The sequence below is a fragment of the Taudactylus pleione genome, unplaced genomic scaffold (genome assembly GCF_031769625.1).
Source record: "Taudactylus pleione unplaced genomic scaffold, aTauple2 ptg000731l, whole genome shotgun sequence".
In the NCBI taxonomy this organism is placed as follows: domain Eukaryota; kingdom Metazoa; phylum Chordata; class Amphibia; order Anura; family Myobatrachidae; genus Taudactylus; species Taudactylus pleione.
This window is the reverse complement of record NW_028285133.1, coordinates 1,848,502-1,871,750: the sequence shown is the minus strand read 5'-3', so window position 1 is coordinate 1,871,750 and position 23,249 is coordinate 1,848,502. Positions and strand designations below refer to the sequence as shown.

The 23,249-nt window shown below is 46.5% G+C and overlaps 2 protein-coding genes across 4 annotated transcripts in view; one reads left to right on the top strand and one right to left on the bottom strand.

The window, feature by feature from the left end:
• Nucleotides 1-19,082, top strand: part of DHX38 (DEAH-box helicase 38) — a 51,619-nt gene extending 32,537 nt beyond the window's left edge. For both annotated transcript variants that reach the window (XM_088456991.1, XM_088456993.1), the window contains exons 17-26: nt 32-139; nt 220-332; nt 447-655; nt 765-919; nt 3,237-3,392; nt 3,491-3,625; nt 3,712-3,837; nt 8,489-8,584; nt 8,665-8,786; nt 18,822-19,082. In XM_088456991.1, coding sequence (XP_088313117.1) covers nt 32-139; nt 220-332; nt 447-655; nt 765-919; nt 3,237-3,392; nt 3,491-3,625; nt 3,712-3,837; nt 8,489-8,584; nt 8,665-8,786; nt 18,822-18,906 — 1,305 coding nt within the window. In that variant the 3' untranslated portion in view covers nt 18,907-19,082. The remainder of the gene's footprint in view (nt 1-31; nt 140-219; nt 333-446; nt 656-764; nt 920-3,236; nt 3,393-3,490; nt 3,626-3,711; nt 3,838-8,488; nt 8,585-8,664; nt 8,787-18,821) is intronic.
• Nucleotides 19,083-19,678: 596 nt separating this feature from the next.
• PMFBP1 (polyamine modulated factor 1 binding protein 1) overlaps nt 19,679-23,249 on the bottom strand; it is a 139,667-nt gene continuing 136,096 nt past the window's right edge. For both annotated transcript variants that reach the window (XM_088456989.1, XM_088456990.1), the window contains exons 39-41: nt 20,927-21,020; nt 20,794-20,846; nt 19,679-20,721 (exon numbers count right to left, since the gene is read on the bottom strand). In XM_088456989.1, coding sequence (XP_088313115.1) covers nt 20,649-20,721; nt 20,794-20,846; nt 20,927-21,020 — 220 coding nt within the window. In that variant the 3' untranslated portion in view covers nt 19,679-20,648. The remainder of the gene's footprint in view (nt 20,722-20,793; nt 20,847-20,926; nt 21,021-23,249) is intronic.

Below are 23,249 nucleotides of genomic sequence, written 5' to 3'. Positions count from 1 at the left end.
CTAGTTTATTCTTCATTCTCTGTACTGGCAGGCTCCAGATGGGGTGAGGAAGTGCATAGTGGCTACAAACATTGCAGAGACGTCTCTGACTGTGGATGGTATAATGTTCGTTGTGGATTCTGGATATTGTAAGCTGAAGGTGAGTGCCCTTTGTCCAGGACTATTTTACTATTCGTATATGTCCATTTACTTATGTGCTCTTACTTGTCTCCTGCATAGGTATTTAATCCACGCATTGGTATGGATGCTTTACAGATTTACCCCATTAGCCAGGCCAATGCCAACCAGCGTTCTGGTAGAGCTGGCAGAACAGGCCCTGGGCAGTGCTTCAGGTAAATTCCTTCCCCCTCTCCCCGTCCCCGTGAAACAATTATTCTGGGTCTTTTGTTAAATGCCTGAGCTACAGCTTCAAATCTTGTATGCAACAAGCTTTTTGTCTCTGGCAGGCTGTACACCCAGAGCGCCTACAAGAATGAGCTGCTGTGCACTACGGTCCCTGAGATCCAACGCACCAACCTGTCTAATGTGGTTCTGCTGCTGAAGTCCCTGGGCGTGCAGGACCTTCTTCTCTTCCACTTCATGGATCCCCCTCCAGAGGACAATATGCTGAATTCCATGTACCAGCTATGGATTCTTGGGGCTCTCGATAACACTGGTAATATGGCCTGATGGAGCCGCGTGCTCTTCCATATCGAATTGCTCTTGTTGCTGTGAGTTCTATGTTCACATTGTCTTGGTAACGGCTTCTGTAACCTATTTACCAGGTTCGCTCACTTCCACTGGTCGTCTCATGGTTGAGTTCCCTCTGGATCCAGCACTCTCTAAGATGTTGATTGTATCTTGTGATATGGGCTGCAGCTCCGAAATCCTTATTGTGGTGTCCATGTTGTCTGTGCCGGCAATATTCTACCGACCAAAGGTATTGCAATTTGCAACATCGGAACGTAGGATGTACACTCGGGGGCCAGTTTATTAGGTGTACCTGCTAATAAATGCAAATAACTATTCAGCCAATCATGTGGTACCAAAGCATGCAGACATGGGCGTTCAGTTGTTCCGATCAAATACCAGATTGGGGAAAAGATTTCATTAAAGTGACATAGACTGTGTAGAGTTTTGTTTGGTTATCTCAGGAACTGCTGATTTCCTGATATTTCACGCACAACAGTCTCTACGGTTTACGGAGAATGGTGCGCAGTTCTTTGTGTGACAATGCCTTGTTAGGCAAAGACGGAGGAGAGCGGCAGTCCTGTGTGTGACAATGCCTTTTTAGGCGAAGACAGAAGAGCGGCAGTTTTGTGTGCGACAGTGCCTTGTTAGGCGAAGACAGGAGAGCGGCAGTTGTGGGTGTGTGACATGCATTGTTAGCTGAAGACAGAGGATAGTGGCAGTTCTGTGTGTGACAATGCCTTGTTCGGCGAAGACCGAGGAGAGCAGCAGTTCTGTGTGTGACAGTGCCTTGTTAGGTGAAGACAGAGGAGAGCGGCAGTTCTGTGTGACAATGCCTTGTTAGGCGAAGACAGGAGAGCGGCAGTTCTGTGTGTGACAATGCCTTGTTAGGCGAAGACAGAGGAGAGTGGCAGTTATGTGGGAGAAAACACCTGGCTAGCAAGAGAAGTCAGAAGAGAATGTACAAAATGGCTCAAACTGGCAGGAAGGTGACAGTAATTTAAAATGCCATGCGTTATAACAATAGTATGAAGAAGATCATCTCTAAACACACAGCACGTTGATCTTTGACTTGGATGGGCTACAGCTGCAGAAGACAACCCCAGGTCCCACTCCTGTCAGCTTAGAACAGAAAACCGGCTACAGTAGGTGCATGCTCAACGACACTGGGCATCTGAAGATTAGCTAAAACATTGCCTGGTCTGAGCTCTATTTCTGCTGCAATGATGAGGGGAATGTTTTCTTGCCACAAATTAGGCTCCTTAATACAAATTGAGCATCTATTAAATGCCACAACCTACCTGAGTATTGCTGCTGACAATGTACATCAGTTTATGGCCATCGTCTACCTATCTTCTTATTGCTACTTCAACAGAATAACAATTCCTGTGTGACTGGAGCCAATCAAGAAACTGTGCATTCTGGCTGGACCAAAATGCAATATATAGCTCCTATCTTTGTGTATGCCTATTTCCCTATAGATTGTAAGCTTGCGAGCAGGGCCTTCCTACCTATATATCTGTCTGTTATTACCCAGTTTTGTTCTATTAATGTTTACAGTTGTAAAGCGCAACGGAATATGCTTCGCTATATAAGAAACTGTTAATAGATAAATAAAACTGACTAATGCACCAGGTCACAATGCACACATCACCTGAAGCTGGTTCCACGGCTATGACCATAAGTTCAGTGTACTACAATGGCTTAGGCCAGTGATTCCCAACTTCAGTCCTCAAGGCACACGAACAGTCCTGGTTTTAGTGTATCCCTGTTTCAGCACAGGTGGTTAAATCAAAATAACTGAAGTACTAATTGAGTCACCTGTGCTCAAGTGTGGCTATCCTTAAAACATGGACCGTTAGTGTGCCTTGAGGACCGTGGTTGGGAACCCCTGGCTTAGGCAGTAACCAATCCAAGGGCGGTATTCAATTGTATTGCCCCCCCCCTACGCGCTCGACGGGAGCTATTCAATTGTTGCTCCTGTCGGGCGCAATCGGCTGCCGGTGCACCATTTGAGCTCGCACCTCCCAGGTGGTGCGAGCTGAAATGGGCGAAAAGTGACCTGTTTGGGCGCCCAAACGGCACTTTTTGCAATTGCGTCCAGCACTTTGGTCAGGGGGTAGCTGTTTGACGCAGTTAAACCCGACCTCTATAGGCGCAATCAGCGCGAAAAGCGGCAACAATTGAATAGCATCCCACGATCTCCCGTCACTTTAGACGGGAGATCGGGCGCGCTATAACAATTTAATACCACCACAATAGAGAACCTCTGGGATGTGGGGGGGGGATGAGAGATTAGCAGCATAAATGTGCAGCCGGCAGATCTGCAGCAACCAAATGATGTCACATCATCATGGGCCAAGGTTTGCTTACTGCACCTTGTTGCTGAAGAAATCAGGCTGTTCTGTGGGAAAAAGGTGGGTCCTACCCATACCCAGACTGGTGCACCTAATAAAGTGACCACTGAGTGTATAATGACTGGTTAAAGAATTTATAATCAAATTTCAGATGCTAATCCGTCCAGACAGTAACATTGTCCTAACTCACTGACCTCTCTCTGCTGCCAGGGACGTGAGGAGGAGAGTGATCAAGTCAGGGAGAAGTTTGCTGTCCCAGAGAGTGACCACTTGACGTATTTAAATGTCTTCCTTCAGTGGAAGAACAATAACTACTCCAACGGCTGGTGCAACCAGCACTTCATCCACGCCAAGGCCATGCGGAAGGTGGGTTTGGCTTTCTGTCCAGTACTTGGGAAGTGTCAGGAGACCTGTTGTGGTGCGAGTGACGATATATAATGATATTTTGTTTTCTCCCATATCAGGTGCGTGAAGTGCGGGCACAGCTGAAGGACATCATGGTGTCTCAGCGCATGTCTCTGTCTTCCTGCGGATCAGACTGGGATATTGTTCGTAAATGTATCTGTGCAGCTTATTTTCACCAAGCTGCCAGGCTAAAGGTTGGTGCGAGGCTACATCTGGGCAGTGTAGGGGACCCTGCGAGCAGATGTTAGATTGTCCATACATTGACTGTTTCTGTCTGCAGGGAATTGGTGAATACGTGAATGTACGGACAGGAATGCCTTGCCACCTGCATCCAACCAGCTCCCTGTTTGGGATGGGATACACCCCAGATTACATAGTTTACCATGAACTGGTGATGACGACCAAGGTAAGGGACCAGCATATGCAATGTGCCCACCTCTGTAGCGCTATTATTGGAACATAGATTAAAGTGGTCTATAAGGAGCAGCTCACATCAGGGATTGCATTATTTGTTCTTAGTTGTATTCCTGTTCTTTTGGGCTTGTGTAGGTTTGTCCATTTCCTTGTTCCCCAGTGCTAGCTTTATTTCAAATCAACAGAGGGAATTCAATTTTCGGCAAAGGAAGGAAAGCTCCGCAGAAGCTTTCGGAATGTCCACTCCTAATGGCCACTTAGTGTGCTCAGGAAAATGGGCGATGTTCTTGGTGATGTGCGCAGCGCTATAGAGTCCCATAATCATAAAGGGAGACGCAACTGATGGAGCCGTGCGTCCCTGTGGGTAGCATTGTAAGAATTCACTGTTCTGTACAAAGCTTTGTTAGGATTCAAATAGTGAATATACAATTTACTATTACCATCCTGCCCTTTCAAGTTAGGTGGCTGTTTTTTAAGAAATGTGGTGTAGACCCCAAAATTGACCTTCTCTATCGCAGTATATCAGACTGTGTGCTCCTTTTTAATTTTTCACCTCGAGGCCCGCAACAGCTAGGGCTCCATCTGGCCGTATATATGGAGCACTGCTTGCAGAATTTGTGCCTCTTTGACCTGTGACTGCCTTCTCTGATAGACCACCGACAGGGATGGACCTTACAAAGCTAAGCTTCTAGCTGCTGTCCAGATGTTCTTGTAAGAACTGAAGTAAGCTATGTAAAGGAAGCGCACCAAGTAATATAGATCTTCTATGCTCAATGGTAGTTCTTAGCTGAAGATGATTAGCTTTCAGCATGGTCAACACCTTTAAGAATCATGGCTTCAACGGTCGTAACTTTAAAGCCATGCGAGATGAATCCTGATAAAAGAACGTTACTTGGCTTAACAGGTCCCGCCTTAAGGTGCCCATACACGGTGCGATTTGCAAACGATCCGATGTCTTATGCAATCGCCCTTGAACTCTCTCCGGCAGCTGAAGTGAACTATGTGCAGCAAAAGTTGCCCGATGTTCACCCAATCTATCGTACACGACCTAATTTGCATATTCATTAGATCGAGTGCGATATGACACAGATGCATGTAGCACGGACCAGGGAGATCCGTGGTACATGCATTTGTGCCATTGACACAGAAGCACGGATGGAATCAGTGAGACCTGGCTGTGCTGCTGTGGTCTATAAAAAAAGATTCCTGTGTAAAATAAAAAGGGAAAAAAACAGCGTCCTCCTCCCCAAAGAGCAACCAGCCCCGGGCTTTTAGTGACCCAGTGCTGGTTGTACAGGGGACAAACAAAGTAGGGGTCCCCTGTATTTAAGCACAACCAGCACCGGGTTAGTCAGAACCAGCCCTGGTTTCCAAAATACAGGGGACAAACTACGTAGGGGTCCCCCGTATTTTGAGCAACTAGCACTAGGCTCTGATCTGGTTCTGGAAATACAGGGGGAAAAAATTAGTAGGGTCCCCCTGTATTATCCAGAATCAATACTAGAATATTTCTAAGGGGGGTGCTAATGCCACTGGGGGAGCCCTTTCACTGGGTCCCCCCAGCTGAAGCATTAACCCTGACCGATAGTCAGCCCAGGCCGGGGAGCTGGGGACCCCCCGATAAAGGGGTCCCCCTCTCCAGGGCACCCCAGGCCTAGGCTGATAGCCTGGGGCTATTCCCGGCACCCCATGGCGGTGGGTTGATTATGTAGTGTAGTGCATTTGAAAGTGTTGAAAATATTGTCTTTTGCTGGGAACTGCAGGTCCCAGCAAGCCTCCCCCACATGCTGGTACTTGGGAGAACCACAAGTACCAGCATGCTGGACATTACTGGCCTGCTGCTACTTGTAGTTCCACAGCAAAAGCAATAATAAAATAAACACAGGACATACAAAGTAGGGGTGAGCGGATTCGGTTCTACTCGGTTCAGTTCGGATTTAAAAAACGAATCTTATTGGCTATCAGCTGTCACGAGTATTGGATAGCCAATAAGATTCGGTTTTTAAATCCGAACGGAACCGAGTAGAACCGAACCCGCTCACCCCTAATACAAAGTATACGTTTATTAAACATACATGCACTCTCACATGTACACATACTCGCCTATGTATTCCTGTAGCCATCGGTCCTCTTGTCCATGTAGATAATCCATAGGGTACCTGTAAAAAAAAAACTATCCATACTCCCCTTCTCGTATGCGAAGTTCCGGTCCTCTTCATTCCAAAGTAGGCAAACCCTGGGCTTGGCAAAATAAAAACATGCATTTCGCGGACCCATGGACTATAAGGACGGTACTTCCCTGCTGAGAGCTCATTGGCTGAGAGAGAGGCGAGCCTTCCTAGGTGAGAACCGTGAATGTAACCTTAAGTTACCTTTGCGGCGGGGTTTCCATAGTCCTTATAGGACGGTACTAAAGTCTATGGGTCCGCAAAATGCGTGTTTTTATTTTGCCAAGTCCGGGGATGCCTACTTTGGCACGAAGGGGACCCGAACTTTGCATAGGAGAAGGTGAGTATGGATATTTTTTTTTTTTTTTTTTTTACAGGCACTCTGTGGATTTTCTACATGGAGAAGAGGACGCGAGGGGCTTCAGGGATACATAGGTGAGTATGTGTACATGTGTGAGTGCATGTATGTTTAATAAACTTTGTACGGTGTGTGTCCTGTGTTTTTTTTTTTTTTTTTTTTGCATGTAGAACAGATCATGTGCGATAGGTCAATCTTACTGCAGGTTCAGTTGATCTACGATGCCGATACACGACGCCAAGGATGTGCATCAGCATCATAATCATTCAGGAAAACGGCGATTTTTACATGATTGGTCGTTACGACCGATCGAAAACTGCCAAATTGCGTATGAAAAAAATTGCACCGTGTATGGGCACCTTTAGAGGAAAACGCCACCTATTTTCCGAACATCCGTGTACCACAATCCTGTTGGCCAGTCATATGCCACAAGAATCACTTGCCTGATCCAGTTTGAAGACCAGTATACTTAAGTCCTCTCCTTAGAAGAGGAAACTTTTCTAAGGAGAGATGAACAAGCTTGGCTGACTGTAGCCAAATCGGCTCTCCCATGCAAATAGGGCAGGAACCCTGACTAACGGACCGAACAGGATCGGGTTCTGTACCTGAAAAATAGGAGGGGAGGGGGGGACTGAGGAAACTTTACCTCTGCTCAGCAGCTTGGGGGGGGGACGATAACTCAGAAAATTAGAGTAACCCCCAGAACCAAAGTGTTCTTTCTTACTCTCCTGGCTAGGGGCTATAGGGGCAATGCAGCAACCATGGCTCTGTGTCAGCTAGGAAGCCAGGCTTCGCTGTTGGAGGAGAATTAAACCTGACAGGAACAGGCACAACCCCCTCTTCGGGTTCAGCTTTGCTAGCTCAATGATGAGCTCCTCTGTCTTGTCCCCAGCAATGCCTACCGAGGGAACTCCTCCCCTGAGCCCTTACCGGACAGTGGAGGCTGTGGCCATAGCATGTGGGTAAGCTCCGGTGACAGCCAGACTGCAGGTGAACACAATAACCGAAAGCTGCCTGCTGCTGAGCACATTCTCTGCTGTTCCTTCCCAGCATGGGGGATACAGAAGGGAATGTGCCCAGGTTTAAGGAAGATTTTCTTAGTGGCCACCATCCAGTGTTCCCCCCCAATAGATGCACGAGAAATAGTTTCATTGATAAGGAAAAAAACTGGTAATTATATCTGTGTGTGTATATGTGTAATATATATATATAATGGGATGCAGTCATATTGCCGGCGGATGGGATACCGGGCGTTGATATACCGACGCCCGAATCCTGCCGTAGATATCCCGAAGGAGAATGGGATACCGACGTCTGTGTCTTGAACCGCTCCAAACCCGATCGTCCGGAAGGGTAAGTAACTGCTCTGTCCCCGGGGAAGGGGGGGTGTTAGTTTTAGTCACCCCTGGGGGGAGATTAGGGTTAGGTGCCCCCTGGGGAGGGGGAGGTTAGTGTGTGTGTGTGTGTGTGTGTGTGTGTGTGTGTGTTATATTTCATTCATCCATGTTGTACAACTGCACGATCTTGTTTTTCCTTGGATAAGAGAACCGCTTTTTCGTTCAAAAGAATCATTCAGAAGTTGCTCAATTAATGTTGCCACATAACTCTGAAAATCCATCCCATATGTTTATTTTTTTTTAAAGAGCAATTCTACCTATTGGGTGGGGATTCTCTAGCTTACCTTTTGGGGTAACTGTGGTTTAGTAGAATTGTAGTAGGTTTGGTTCTACTTTAGTGTTACAGCTGGTTTGGCTTTGTGTATCCCCATTACAGCGCGATTCTCTCCAAGGACCACTAGGTGGCAGCAATTTGAATGCTAGGAATGATCTCTATCAGAATGTACATCTCTGGTGTGCTAAGAGGAATAAAATGGATTCTTACATCTGTAACCTCAGTCAGTTATGTTAATCCTTTTTTTAATGTACAGATGTATTACAATTCATCACTTTTATTGTATAATTTTTATCTGCAAAGTGGATGATATAAATCTGCTTCACCTATAAAAGCCTGTAATGTACTGGTAATCCAGTATATTAATGTGTAGGTGTTAGAATCACACTCCTGAATCCTTTTCAGTGCAGGAGATTACTGGTGACTGTGTATTTCCGCCCCTCTAGGAATACATGCAGTGTGTCACATCGGTGGATGGCGAGTGGTTGGCAGAGCTAGGTCCTATGTTCTACAGCATTAAACATGCCGGCAAGTCCAGACAGGTGAGTAAGGGGAGGGGGAGCTGCTCATGTATGTTTCCTGCACTGTGCTCCTGTGTAATATTAACAGTTGTGGTCTTTAGGAGAACAGGCGGAGGGCAAAGGAAGAGGTGTCTGCGATGGAGGAGGAGATGATACTGGCTGAGGAACAACTGCGCTCAAGGAGAGAAGAGCAGGATAAGAAGAGCAACCTTGGCAGCTCAAGGTGTGTACATTACGTAGCTATGCACTAAGGTGCACTTGGCAGCTGGAGGTGTGTACATTACGTAGCTATGCACTAAGGTGCACTTGGCAGCTGGAGGTGTGTACATTACGTAGCTATGCACTAAGGTGCACTTGGCAGCTCGAGGTGTGTACATTATGTAGCTATGCACTAAGGTGCACTTGGCAGCTGGAGGTGTGTACATCACTTAGCTATGCACTAAGGTGCACTTGGCAGCTGGAGGTGTGTACATTACGTAGCTATGCACTTGGCATCTTGAGGTGTCTACATTACGTAGCTAGGCACTAAGGTGTACTTGACAGCTCAAGGTGTGTACATTACGTAGCTATGCACTAAGGTGCACTTGGCAGCTGGAGGTGTGTACATTATGTAGCTATGCACTAAGGTGCACTTGACAGCTCAAGGTGTGTACATTATGTAGCTATGCACTAAGGTGTAATTGGCAGCTCGAGGTGTGTTCCTGTGTGTACATTACATAACTATGCACTAAGGTGCACTTGGCAGCTCGAGGTGTGTACATTACGTAGCTATGCACTAAGGTGCACTTGGCAGCTGGAGGTGTGTACATTACGTAGCTAGGCATTAAGGTGCACTTGGTCGCTGGAGGTGTGTAAATTACGTAGCTATGCACTTGGCATCTTGAGGTGTCTACATTACGTAGCTAGGCACTACGGTGTACTTGGCAGCTGGAGGTGTGTACATTATGTAGCTATGCACTAAGGTGCACTTGGCAGCTGGAGGTGTGTACATCACTTAGCTATGCACTAAGGTGCACTTGGCAGCTGGAGGTGTGTACATTACGTAGCTATGCACTTGGCATCTTGAGGTGTCTACATTACGTAGCTAGGCACTAAGGTGTACTTGACAGCTCAAGGTGTGTACATTACGTAGCTATGCACTAAGGTGCACTTGGCAGCTGGAGATGTGTACATTATGTAGCTATGCACTAAGGTGCACTTGACAGCTCAAGGTGTGTACATTATGTAGCTATGCACTAAGGTGTAATTGGCAGCTCGAGGTGTGTTCCTGTGTGTACATTACATAACTATGCACTAAGGTGCACTTGGCAGCTCGAGGTGTGTACATTACGTAGCTATGCACTAAGGTGCACTTGGCAGCTGGAGGTGTGTACATTACGTAGCTAGGCATTAAGGTGCACTTGGCCGCTGGAGGTGTGTAAATTACGTAGCTATGCACTTGGCATCTTGAGGTGTCTACATTACGTAGCTAGGCACTAAGGTGTACTTGGCAGCTGGAGGTGTGTACATTATGTAGCTATGCACTAAGGTGCACTTGGCAGCTGGAGGTGTGTACATTACGTAGCTATGCACTAAGGTGCACTTGGCAGCTCGAGGTGTGTACATTATGTAGCTATGCACTAAGGTGCACTTGGCAGCTCGAGGTGTGTACATTACGTAGCTATGCACTAAGGTGCACTTGGCAGCTGGAGGTGTGTACATTACGTAGCTATGCACTAAGGTGCACTTGGCAGCTGGAGGTGTGTACATTACGTAGCTATGCACTTGGCATCTTGAGGTGTCTACATTACGTAGCTATGCACTAAGGTGTACTTGACAGCTCAAGGTGTGTACATTATGTAGCTATGCACTAAGGTGCACTTGGCAGCTGGAGGTGTGTTCCTGTGTGTACATTACATAGCGGTGCACTTGACATCTCGAGGTGTGTACATTATGTAGCTATGCACTAAGGTGCACTTGGCAGCTCGAGGTGTGTACATTATGTAGCTATGCACTAAGGTGCACTTGGCAGCTGGAGGTGTGTACATTATGTAGCTATGCACTAAGGTGCACTTGGCTGCTGGAGGTGTGTACATTATGTAGCTATGCACTAAGGTGCACTTGACAGCTGGAGGTGTGGACATTACGTAGCTATGCACTAAGGTGTAATTGGCAGCTCGAGGTGTGTACATTATGTAGCTATGCACTAAGGTGTAATTGGCAGCTCGAGGTGTGTACATTACGTAGCTATGCACTAAGGTGCACTTGGCAGCTGGAGGTGTGTACATTACGTAGCTATGCACTTGGCATCTTGAGGTGTCTACATTACGTAGCTATGCACTAAGGTGCACTTGGCAGCTCGAGGTGTGTACATTACGTAGCTATGCACTAAGGTGCACTTGGCAGCTCAAGGTGTGTACATTATGTAGCTATGCACTAAGGTGCACTTGACAGCTGGAGGTGTGGACATTACGTAGCTATGCACTAAGGTGTAATTGGCAGCTCGAGGTGTGTACATTACGTAGCTATGCACTAAGGTGCACTTGGCAGCTGGAGGTGTGTACATTACGTAGCTATGCACTTGGCATCTTGAGGTGTCTACATTACGTAGCTATGCACTAAGGTGTACTTGACAGCTCATGGTGTGTACATTTTGTAGCTATGCACTAAGGTGTAATTGGTAGCTCGAGGTGTGTACATTACGTAGCTATGCACTAAGGTGCACTTGGCAGCTCGAGGTGTGTACATTACGTAGCTATGCACTAAGGTGCACTTGGCAGCTCGAGGTGTGTACATTACGTAGCTATGCACTAAGGTGCACTTGGCAGCTCAAGGTGTGTACATTATGTAGCTATGCACTAAGGTGCACTTGACAGCTGGAGGTGTGGACATTACGTAGCTATGCACTAAGGTGTAATTGGCAGCTCGAGGTGTGTACATTATGTAGCTATGCACTAAGGTGTAATTGGCAGCTCGAGGTGTGTACATTACGTAGCTATGCACTAAGGTGCACTTGGCAGCTGGAGGTGTGTACATTACGTAGCTATGCACTTGGCATCTTGAGGTGTCTACATTACGTAGCTATGCACTAAGGTGTACTTGACAGCTCAAGGTGTGTACATTATGTAGCTATGCACTAAGGTGTAATTGGTAGCTGGAGGTGTGTACATTACGTAGCTATGCACTAAGGTGCACTTGGCAGCTGGAGGTGTGTTCCTGTGTGTACATTACATAGCGGTGCACTTGACATCTCGAGGTGTGTACATTATGTAGCTATGCACTAAGGTGCACTTGGCAGCTCGAGGTGTGTACATTATGTAGCTATGCACTAAGGTGCACTTGGCAGCTGGAGGTGTGTACATTATGTAGCTATGCACTAAGGTGCACTTGGCAGCTGGAGGTGTGTTCCTGTGTGTACATTACATAACTATGCACTAAGGTGCACTTGGCAGCTCGAGGTGTGTACATTACGTAGCTATGCACTAAGGTGCACTTGGCAGCTGGAGGTGTGTACATTACGTAGCTATGCACTAAGGTGCACTTGGCAGCTCGAGGTGTGTACATTACGTAGCTGTGCACTTGGCAGCTGAAGGTGTGTACATTATGTAGCTATGCACTAAGGTGCACTTGACAGCTGGAGGTGTAGACATTACGTAGCTATGCACTAAGGTGTAATTGGCAGCTCGGGGTATGTTCCTCTGTGTACATTATGTAGCTATGCACTAAGATGTAATTGGCAGCTCGAGGTGTGTTCCTGTGTGTACATTACATAGCTATGCACTAAGGTGCACTTGGCAGCTGGAGGTGTGTACATTACGTAGCTATGCACTAAGGTGTAATTGGCAGCTCGAGGTGTGTACATTACATAGCTATGCACTAAGGTGCACTTGGCAGCTGGAGGTGTGTACATTACGTAGCTAGGCACTAAGGTGTACTTGGCAGCTCGAGGTGTGTACATTACGTAGCTATGCACTAAGGTGCACTTGGCAGCTCGAGGTGTGTACATTACGTAGCTATGCACTAAGGTGTACTTGGCATCTTGAGGTGTGTACATTATGTAGCTAGGCACTAAGGTGTACTTGGCAGCTCGAGGTGTGTTCCTCAGTGTACATTACGTAGCTATGCACTAAGGTGTAATTGGCAGCTCGAGGTGTGTACATTATGTAGCTATGCACTAAGGTGCACTTGGCAGCTCGAGGTGTGTACATTATGTAGCTATGCACTAAGGTGCACTTGGCAGCTGGAGGTGTGTACATTACGTAGCTATGCACTAAGGTGCACTTGGCAGCTGGAGGTGTGTACATTATGTAGCTATGCACTAAGGTGCACTTGGCAGCTGGAGGTGTGTACATTATGTAGCTATGCACTAAGGTGCACTTGGCTGCTGGAGGTGTGTACATTATGTAGCTATGCACTAAGGTGCACTTGGCAGCTCGAGGTGTGTACATTACGTAGCTATGCACTAAGGTGCACTTGGCAGCTCGAGGTGTGTACATTATGTAGCTATGCACTAAGGTGCACTTGACAGCTCAAGGTGTGTACTTTATGTAGCTATGCACCAAGGTGTAATTGGCAGCTCGAGGTGTGTTCCTGTGTGTACATTACGTAGCTATGCACTAAGGTGCACTTGGCATCTTGAGTTGTCTACATTACGTAGCTATGTACTAAGGTGCACTTGGCAGCTGGAGGTGTGTACATTACGTAGCTATGCACTAAGGTGCACTTGGCAGCTGGAGGTGTGTACATTACGTAGCTATGCACTAAGGTGCACTTGGTAGCTCGAGGTGTGTTCCTCAGTGTACATTACGTAGCTATGCACTAAGGTGCACTTGGCAGCTCGAGGTGTGTACATTACGTAGCTATGCACTAAGGTGCACTTGGCAGCTCGAGGTGTGTACATTACGTAGCTATGCACTAAGGTGCACTTGGCAGCTCGAGGTGTGTACATTACGTAGCTATGCACTAAGGTGCACTTGGCAGCTCGAGGTGTGTACATTACGTAGCTATGCACTAAGGTGCACTTGGCAGCTCGAGGTGTGTACATTACGTAGCTATGCACTAAGGTGCACTTGGCAGCTCGAGGTGTGTACATTACGTAGCTATGCACTAAGGTGCACTTGACAGCTGGAGGTGTGGACATTACGTAGCTAGGCACTAAGGTGTAATTGGCAGCTCGAGGTGTGTTCCTGTGTGTACATTACATAACTGTGCAGTAAGGTGCACTTGGCATCTTGAGGTGTGTACATTACGTAGCTAGGCACTAAGGTGTACTTGGCAGCTCGGGGTATGTTCCTCTGTGTACATTATGTAGCTATGCACTAAGGTGTAATTGGCAGCTCGAGGTGTGTTCCTGTGTGTACATTACATAGCTATGCACTAAGGTGTAATTGGCAGCTCGAGGTGTGTACATTACGTAGCTATGCACTAAGGTGTAATTTGCAGCTCGAGGTGTGTACATTACGTAGCTATGCACTTTGCATCTTGAGGTGTGTACATTACGTAGCTAGGCACTAAGGTGTACTTGGCATCTTGAGGTGTGCACATTACATAGCTATGCACTAAGGTGCACTTGGCAGCTCGAGGTGTGTACATTACATAGCTATGCACTAAGGTGCACTTGGCATCTTGAGGTGTGTGCATTACGTAGCTATGCACTAAGGTGTAATTGGCAGCTCGAGGTGTGTTCCTGTGTGTACATTACATAGCGGTGCACTTGACATCTCAAGGTGTGTACATTACGTAGTTATGCACTAAGGTGCACTTGGCAGCTTGAGGTGTGTACATTACGTAGCTAGGCACTAAGGTGTACTTGGCAGCTCGAGGTGTGTACATTACGTAGCTATGCACTAAGGTGCACTTGGCAGCTCGAGGTGTGTACATCACTTAGCTATGCACCAAGGTGCACTTGGCAGCTCGAGGTGTGTACATTACGTAGCTATGCACTTGGCATCTTGAGGTGTGTACATTACGTAGCTAGGCACTAAGGTGTACTTGGCAGCTCGAGGTGTGTACATTACGTAGCTATGCACTTGGCATCTTGAGGTGTGTACATCACGTAGCTATGCACTAAGGTGTAATTGGCAGCTCGAGGTGTGTTCCTGTGTGTACATTACATAGCTATGCACTTGGCATCTTGAGGTGTGTACATCACGTAGCTATGCACTAAGGTGCACTTGACATCTCGAGGTGTGTACATTACGTAGCTATGCACTAAGGTGTAATTGGCAGCTCGAGGTGTGTACATTACGTAGCTATGCACTTGGCATCTTGAGGTGTGTACATTACGTAGCTATGCACTAAGGTGTAATTGGCAGCTCGAGGTGTGTTCCTGTGTGTACATTACATAGCGGTGCACTTGACATCTCGAGGTGTGTACATTACATAGCGGTGCACTTGACATCTCGAGGTGTGTACATTATGTAGCTATGCACTAAGGTGCACTTGGCAGCTCGAGGTGTGTACATTATGTAGCTATGCACTAAGGTGCACTTGGCAGCTGGAGGTGTGTACATTATGTAGCTATGCACTAAGGTGCACTTGGCAGCTGGAGGTGTGTTCCTGTGTGTACATTACATAACTATGCACTAAGGTGCACTTGGCAGCTCGAGGTGTGTACATTACGTAGCTATGCACTAAGGTGCACTTGGCAGCTGGAGGTGTGTACATTACGTAGCTATGCACTAAGGTGCACTTGGCAGCTCGAGGTGTGTACATTACGTAGCTGTGCACTTGGCAGCTGAAGGTGTGTACATTATGTAGCTATGCACTAAGGTGCACTTGACAGCTGGAGGTGTAGACATTACGTAGCTATGCACTAAGGTGTAATTGGCAGCTCGGGGTATGTTCCTCTGTGTACATTATGTAGCTATGCACTAAGATGTAATTGGCAGCTCGAGGTGTGTTCCTGTGTGTACATTACATAGCTATGCACTAAGGTGCACTTGGCAGCTGGAGGTGTGTACATTACGTAGCTATGCACTAAGGTGTAATTGGCAGCTCGAGGTGTGTACATTACATAGCTATGCACTAAGGTGCACTTGGCAGCTGGAGGTGTGTACATTACGTAGCTAGGCACTAAGGTGTACTTGGCAGCTCGAGGTGTGTACATTACGTAGCTATGCACTAAGGTGCACTTGGCAGCTCGAGGTGTGTACATTACGTAGCTATGCACTAAGGTGTACTTGGCATCTTGAGGTGTGTACATTATGTAGCTAGGCACTAAGGTGTACTTGGCAGCTCGAGGTGTGTTCCTCAGTGTACATTACGTAGCTATGCACTAAGGTGTAATTGGCAGCTCGAGGTGTGTACATTATGTAGCTATGCACTAAGGTGCACTTGGCAGCTCGAGGTGTGTACATTATGTAGCTATGCACTAAGGTGCACTTGGCAGCTGGAGGTGTGTACATTACGTAGCTATGCACTAAGGTGCACTTGGCAGCTGGAGGTGTGTACATTATGTAGCTATGCACTAAGGTGCACTTGGCAGCTGGAGGTGTGTACATTATGTAGCTATGCACTAAGGTGCACTTGGCTGCTGGAGGTGTGTACATTATGTAGCTATGCACTAAGGTGCACTTGGCAGCTCGAGGTGTGTACATTACGTAGCTATGCACTAAGGTGCACTTGGCAGCTCGAGGTGTGTACATTATGTAGCTATGCACTAAGGTGCACTTGACAGCTCAAGGTGTGTACTTTATGTAGCTATGCACCAAGGTGTAATTGGCAGCTCGAGGTGTGTTCCTGTGTGTACATTACGTAGCTATGCACTAAGGTGCACTTGGCATCTTGAGTTGTCTACATTACGTAGCTATGTACTAAGGTGCACTTGGCAGCTGGAGGTGTGTACATTACGTAGCTATGCACTAAGGTGCACTTGGCAGCTGGAGGTGTGTACATTACGTAGCTATGCACTAAGGTGCACTTGGTAGCTCGAGGTGTGTTCCTCAGTGTACATTACGTAGCTATGCACTAAGGTGCACTTGGCAGCTCGAGGTGTGTACATTACGTAGCTATGCACTAAGGTGCACTTGGCAGCTCGAGGTGTGTACATTACGTAGCTATGCACTAAGGTGCACTTGGCAGCTCGAGGTGTGTACATTACGTAGCTATGCACTAAGGTGCACTTGGCAGCTCGAGGTGTGTACATTACGTAGCTATGCACTAAGGTGCACTTGGCAGCTCGAGGTGTGTACATTACGTAGCTATGCACTAAGGTGCACTTGGCAGCTCGAGGTGTGTACATTACGTAGCTATGCACTAAGGTGCACTTGACAGCTGGAGGTGTGGACATTACGTAGCTAGGCACTAAGGTGTAATTGGCAGCTCGAGGTGTGTTCCTGTGTGTACATTACATAACTGTGCAGTAAGGTGCACTTGGCATCTTGAGGTGTGTACATTACGTAGCTAGGCACTAAGGTGTACTTGGCAGCTCGGGGTATGTTCCTCTGTGTACATTATGTAGCTATGCACTAAGGTGTAATTGGCAGCTCGAGGTGTGTTCCTGTGTGTACATTACATAGCTATGCACTAAGGTGTAATTGGCAGCTCGAGGTGTGTACATTACGTAGCTATGCACTAAGGTGTAATTTGCAGCTCGAGGTGTGTACATTACGTAGCTATGCACTTTGCATCTTGAGGTGTGTACATTACGTAGCTAGGCACTAAGGTGTACTTGGCATCTTGAGGTGTGCACATTACATAGCTATGCACTAAGGTGCACTTGGCAGCTCGAGGTGTGTACATTACATAGCTATGCACTAAGGTGCACTTGGCATCTTGAGGTGTGTGCATTACGTAGCTATGCACTAAGGTGTAATTGGCAGCTCGAGGTGTGTTCCTGTGTGTACATTACATAGCGGTGCACTTGACATCTCAAGGTGTGTACATTACGTAGTTATGCACTAAGGTGCACTTGGCAGCTTGAGGTGTGTACATTACGTAGCTAGGCACTAAGGTGTACTTGGCAGCTCGAGGTGTGTACATTACGTAGCTATGCACTAAGGTGCACTTGGCAGCTCGAGGTGTGTACATCACTTAGCTATGCACCAAGGTGCACTTGGCAGCTCGAGGTGTGTACATTACGTAGCTATGCACTTGGCATCTTGAGGTGTGTACATTACGTAGCTAGGCACTAAGGTGTACTTGGCAGCTCGAGGTGTGTACATTACGTAGCTATGCACTTGGCATCTTGAGGTGTGTACATCACGTAGCTATGCACTAAGGTGTAATTGGCAGCTCGAGGTGTGTTCCTGTGTGTACATTACATAGCTATGCACTTGGCATCTTGAGGTGTGTACATCACGTAGCTATGCACTAAGGTGCACTTGACATCTCGAGGTGTGTACATTACGTAGCTATGCACTAAGGTGTAATTGGCAGCTCGAGGTGTGTACATTACGTAGCTATGCACTTGGCATCTTGAGGTGTGTACATTACGTAGCTATGCACTAAGGTGTAATTGGCAGCTCGAGGTGTGTTCCTGTGTGTACATTACATAGCGGTGCACTTGACATCTCGAGGTGTGTACATTACATAGCGGTGCACTTGGCAGCCCGAGGTGTGTACATTACATAGCTATGCACCGGATGTCATGGCTGGTACCACCTGCTACTGTCCACGGAGCGGGTAGCATACTGGCCTGGTGAAGTGCGCCTTATGTTTGGCAAGGGTTTTGCTTAAAGCTAAAGTTGCCAGTATCCTATAGGAAGTGTAGGCAGACATTTACTGGGATGAGAATACATCTGTATTGTGAGCTAGTGTCATGTGCATGAAGAAAAGGCCACTAGAAACTAATCAGGTACACGGTCTATAATCACAGCTAGATGGGATGAGCATCAATTAGTGCAGCCATGATCCAGGAATCGATCTATACAACTGATTTGACCACTTAACCTGCTCAGTCTTTCTGTGCTTGTCAAATAATTTCATCATGAAGAAAGATGTTAATGCTGCACGTGAAATATTCATGGTATGTGGGGAACAAAGCTGCAATGTGTTCTGCAAGTATAGCTTGGACCAGGGGTTCCCAACCACGGTCCTCAAGGCACACTAACAGTCCAGGTTTTAAGGTAGCCATAGTTGAGCACAGGTGACTTAATTAGTACCTTAGGTATTTTGATTTCCAATGCCCTATTATATAATTCACTATGGTGTATTTGACCTTTATGGGGTTAGTGTGACGTCAGAAAATACCATTGTGTTATCTGTTTCCAGTAAAACTGGAAAGTCTTCACTAATATGCTACTCAGCCTCCAATCTTATGTGTCTTGTGTCTCCCCAGGTCTGTAAAGATTTATACCCCTGGGAGGAAAGAACAAACAGAACCGGGAACCCCTCGGCGCACCCCTGCGCGTTTCGGCCTGTGATCACCTTTGTATACGCCATCCTGCGCCCACCCGACCTGTCCTGGCTGCTTGGAAAGACTTGTCTAGTATGGAGACACTTCAGAGACTTTGTAGCTGTCGCTCTGGGAAGGGATTCATACTATTTTATTGTAAAGTGGAATAATGTTATTTTTAAGCAATAATGTATCTTTTGTTTTGATTGTGTCAAGATGTGCAAGGTTTATTTTTACATAACATTACCCTAAGAATAACCAGGCTCGGAGTAATTATTAGGATTTCACTCTGCTCTAGCAGATATCTCGTCTGCTTATATACAATGCAGGACAGTCCCAGAGACTGTAGACACTTCAATTCGTACAGACTGGTGTTAACATGATAATTAACTCCTAATGAGTGCAGTAATGTCAGAGGCAGTCCCACAACAAGTGGATCTGTTGGCTTATCGGCAGCTCCCTCTGCTTAAAGCCAATTTAAGTGCTGTATATTGACTAAAGGGCAACTGTTAAATGCTGATTATTGATTTTCTTGCAATGCTGACGGGATGAAGTGCAGCTGAGGGATTCTGGCTGGGCCTCGGCTGTGTGCAGAGGGGAGTTTTGTCATTGCACACCATGCAGCCAGACAGCTGCCCGATAGTTTATACTGGATCAGCCATTACGTTTCTTGTTGCACGATGCTCTGAGTGAACAGATGCTTCCTATAGACATCCGATGCAACCTTGACATCTCTGTATTTACCCTAATTATGGAACAATAAAACCACTAGGGGGGTGACTGAGGATTTTTAACGCTCCTGATTAATTTATTACAAAATAGCAAAATAAATAGCTTTAAAAATGATTCACAATTACACAAAGCAGTGATATAAACAGCAAGCAGTGCAATGATTGTATTTGTGCCCCTACCTCTGGCAGGTGACATTATGCCAGGACTGGACAAATGCTAGGAGCCATGTAACTAAGGCCCCTACTGAACAGATCCTCCAAGGCTCCATGGGGGGGGGAATTCAATTCTCTGCGATATTCGGCTGAAGACATATATCCCACCTCTGGGGTGCAAGGGACCATGGGCGATGCCATTGTGACAGCACTTCACGGATATCGGCGAGAATGGGATTGCTCCCTAGGAAAGGTCCAGTTGGCTCCTAGATTTGTCCTGATTGGTGTGTGAATTGTCAGTACCTTATCCTTCCATTGTGTATACTGGCACTGATTGAGGATACACACACGCACACATATAAATAGGTAGAATATGTTCTGTTATCCTGGAATCTTGTACAGTCTGCAGCACTATGCAGAGTCCCATACTGAGAAGTACAGATGTTGATCATTTGTCTTCAGCTTGAGGTCCTGTCGTATCTGAGAGTCTCTTCTGTGCAATAGTGGTATGTGATACAATGTAGAATCTGCTGCTTCACATTATCTGGCTGTATAATTCATTGCGTTTATGGTCACTAGTTACAGCTTGTATTTGTTTAATACAAACCTTCTCTTATTCCTCAGTTATTAAGAATTGGCTTACAAGGCGCTGTATATACGCCCAAACATGATTCCCTGCTTTCAATAGGTGCTCTTGCCATCAGCTTGGCTTCCATTGGTGCTATAAATTCTACTCCACCTTTATACATATCCAGCATGTGTGTGATGCACCGTGTCCTATGACATGCTGCCTGTGGGCTAAGCTGCAGAAGGCATCTTAGCATTCAGTGTTTGTACTGCGCTCACATAGTGGCAAAGTCTTTGAGTACATGGATCGCCCACAGCATCAAGAACCTCCCCGTGGCTTTGTCCTCAGGTTTCCCGCACTGGTAAACGCCCGTCTTGCAGAACGCAGAGACCTATGTAAAGACCGTTCAGTGACTTGAAAACTGGACACACTGAGGAAGTACAGGGGCACGTGAGATACTCACCCTGGGTCCTCGCTGGGGTGCTGGAGCTCCAGGTCTGACTTGCGCAACGTCAACTAGAATGACACAACCAATGGTGAGAACTATTGATAGAAACTACTGTAAACTTTCACCGTAAGCCTGTAACGTTCCTCACCTTATAACGCTCATCCTCTATCCGCCTTTCATCTTCTAGATTTCTTAAGTGTCTGTTCTCCCTCTGCATCTGCTCTATCATCTCCTGCATGTGGCTGTAGGGGAGACATATGTGTTCCTCTGAATCAATCGTAGGTTTTAAACTGTATATATGGTAAAGTAGGGGCTCTAGTATATAGGGAAACAGACGCACTATAGTTATCATGTTCTTATACGTTCTTTCTTTGATACCTTGTCCTAGCACCAGTGATCTGAGGTTATTTGGGTCTTCTTAACCTTCTGTGACTGTCTGTTATATGGACATTATACAGTATTTATCTATGTGATTTGCAACTGTCTGTCTGGGTTTATCTATAGTTTCCACGTCTGGAACCAGAGGGATCTCCTGCAGTGTATTTGTAAAAGCAAATTAGTGCAAAATGTTTGCAATAAAAGTGTATTGCCCAGTATAGGTGACGCCATATTGTGTTCTATGCAATGGCCTGATGTTTGTTTAGACACATTGCATTTGGTACAAGTCCATTTTCTATCCAAAAAAGGATGCAATCGGCTATAGATCACCAAGCTCCTTACCATCTATATACAGGTATATGTTTCCTTGCTATATGAATGGTGCGGCTGGCTGGGCAGGAATAGGAGTCTTTATAGACAAAGCTCCAATATTGTTCCCAGGACTGTACAATAATCTCTGATTAGCCAGTATGGCTGCTTGTGTGGTTCTATCACAATGAGCATAGGTAGTGTTTACAGAAGGTGATTCTTTAGTAGCTGGGTACCAATAAGAAGCCCTATGAAGTCACTGTTCTGTACTGCTACAATGCATGATGTATGGTTATATTGTTTGTATACAGTGAAAGATGTCTGGCACAATGTAAATGGTAGGGAGATGGGTCTATGAGTTACCTGCTTTCAGCACTTGTTGGATAATTGCTGTCTAAGAAAATGAAATTGCTGCACACATGATTTATTGGGTTATTACAACTTGAGATGATCCGTTTGTACATATGCTCTCACAGTTGTGCCATAGAAGTTGCTTTTATCTTTGTTTTTCACAAAGATATGTATATCAGACAGTTGTTGCTTTTTGATATGACACAGCTTCGCTTCTGTACTATGTATTAGTTACAGATTGTGACCACAGAGAAGCTCAGTGTTGTGTTGTATCCAAAAGCATTTACAATAAAGCCCCTTTATCTGGTTGAGACCATGATGAAAAGCACAGAAAAAAAGGCAAAAGTAAAACAACATTTCTTCAGGGTCCATAGGGCTCCAGACATTGGGGTGTAGGTGGGACCTGGAGGACCAGACACCAACAGCAAAGCTTTTCAATCCCAGGATGCTCCGGTCTTTCACCCTATACCCCGCCCACAGCCTGAGGGCACTTTAGTTTTCTTGGAGTCAGGCGGTTGCTGGGTCACCATTATCACAGGGGGCTGCATTGAGCAGCTCAAGCTTTTATTTTTATTTTATTTTCTATAACGGACGAGCAGCACTAGACTGTCCTCTCCCCACCACGGCGCTGTACTGACACCAAGCCTGTGCTAGGTACTCCCGGCCGGGGCTCCTCAGACCCCAGACTGCAGCCCGGAATTCAGGGGACAAGTAAAGTGGAACCCGCATTTTTGCCTTTACATTTACAACCGGTCTCGGGAGACAGACCGGAGGCGCTGATGTGAACACTAGTGCGCCCACGACTCCACTACACCATGTGTAGAGGCCAGGGGACCCGGTGGTTAACGTCAGCTAGGGGAGAAGGCTTTCTCCCTGCAGCCCCTCCCCCAGTCCAGGCTGCCATTCCACTGCAGTCCTGGTGTTCCTGGGGGCTGCTCCTCCCTCACCCTCCGCCCCCTCAGACACGCGTGGCAGCCATTTTATGCAAGCAAGTCTCCGAGAACACTGGATACAGTCTACCTGTATACATTTCCCACAGGCCAGATCATACAGCGCTATATCCTACCAGCCACTGCGGTCTGTGTAGTTGATTTTAGTGCCCACTGCGGACCTGTAAGGTGTTTCTGCGTTAGTAGAGATTAGCGCTAGCACAAGTCACATACAATCTATGCTGTACAGCTTATACCTTTCCCTTTATGCTACTATACCCTGACATACTAAGGTATACGGGGTTTATTGTACCTCTCATCTCCTATATAATTGTGAGGGCTATCGCACACTACACTGTGCCATATTTTACATACCGCAGGGTGGTCACTGCACTGTATCATCCTGTGTATTTTATTATTATTCTTGTGGCTACGTCTGGCAGAGGAAAGAGTAACAAGCAGCCTGATGCTGCTGCTCCTACTCTGGTGCCTTGTAAGTCCTGC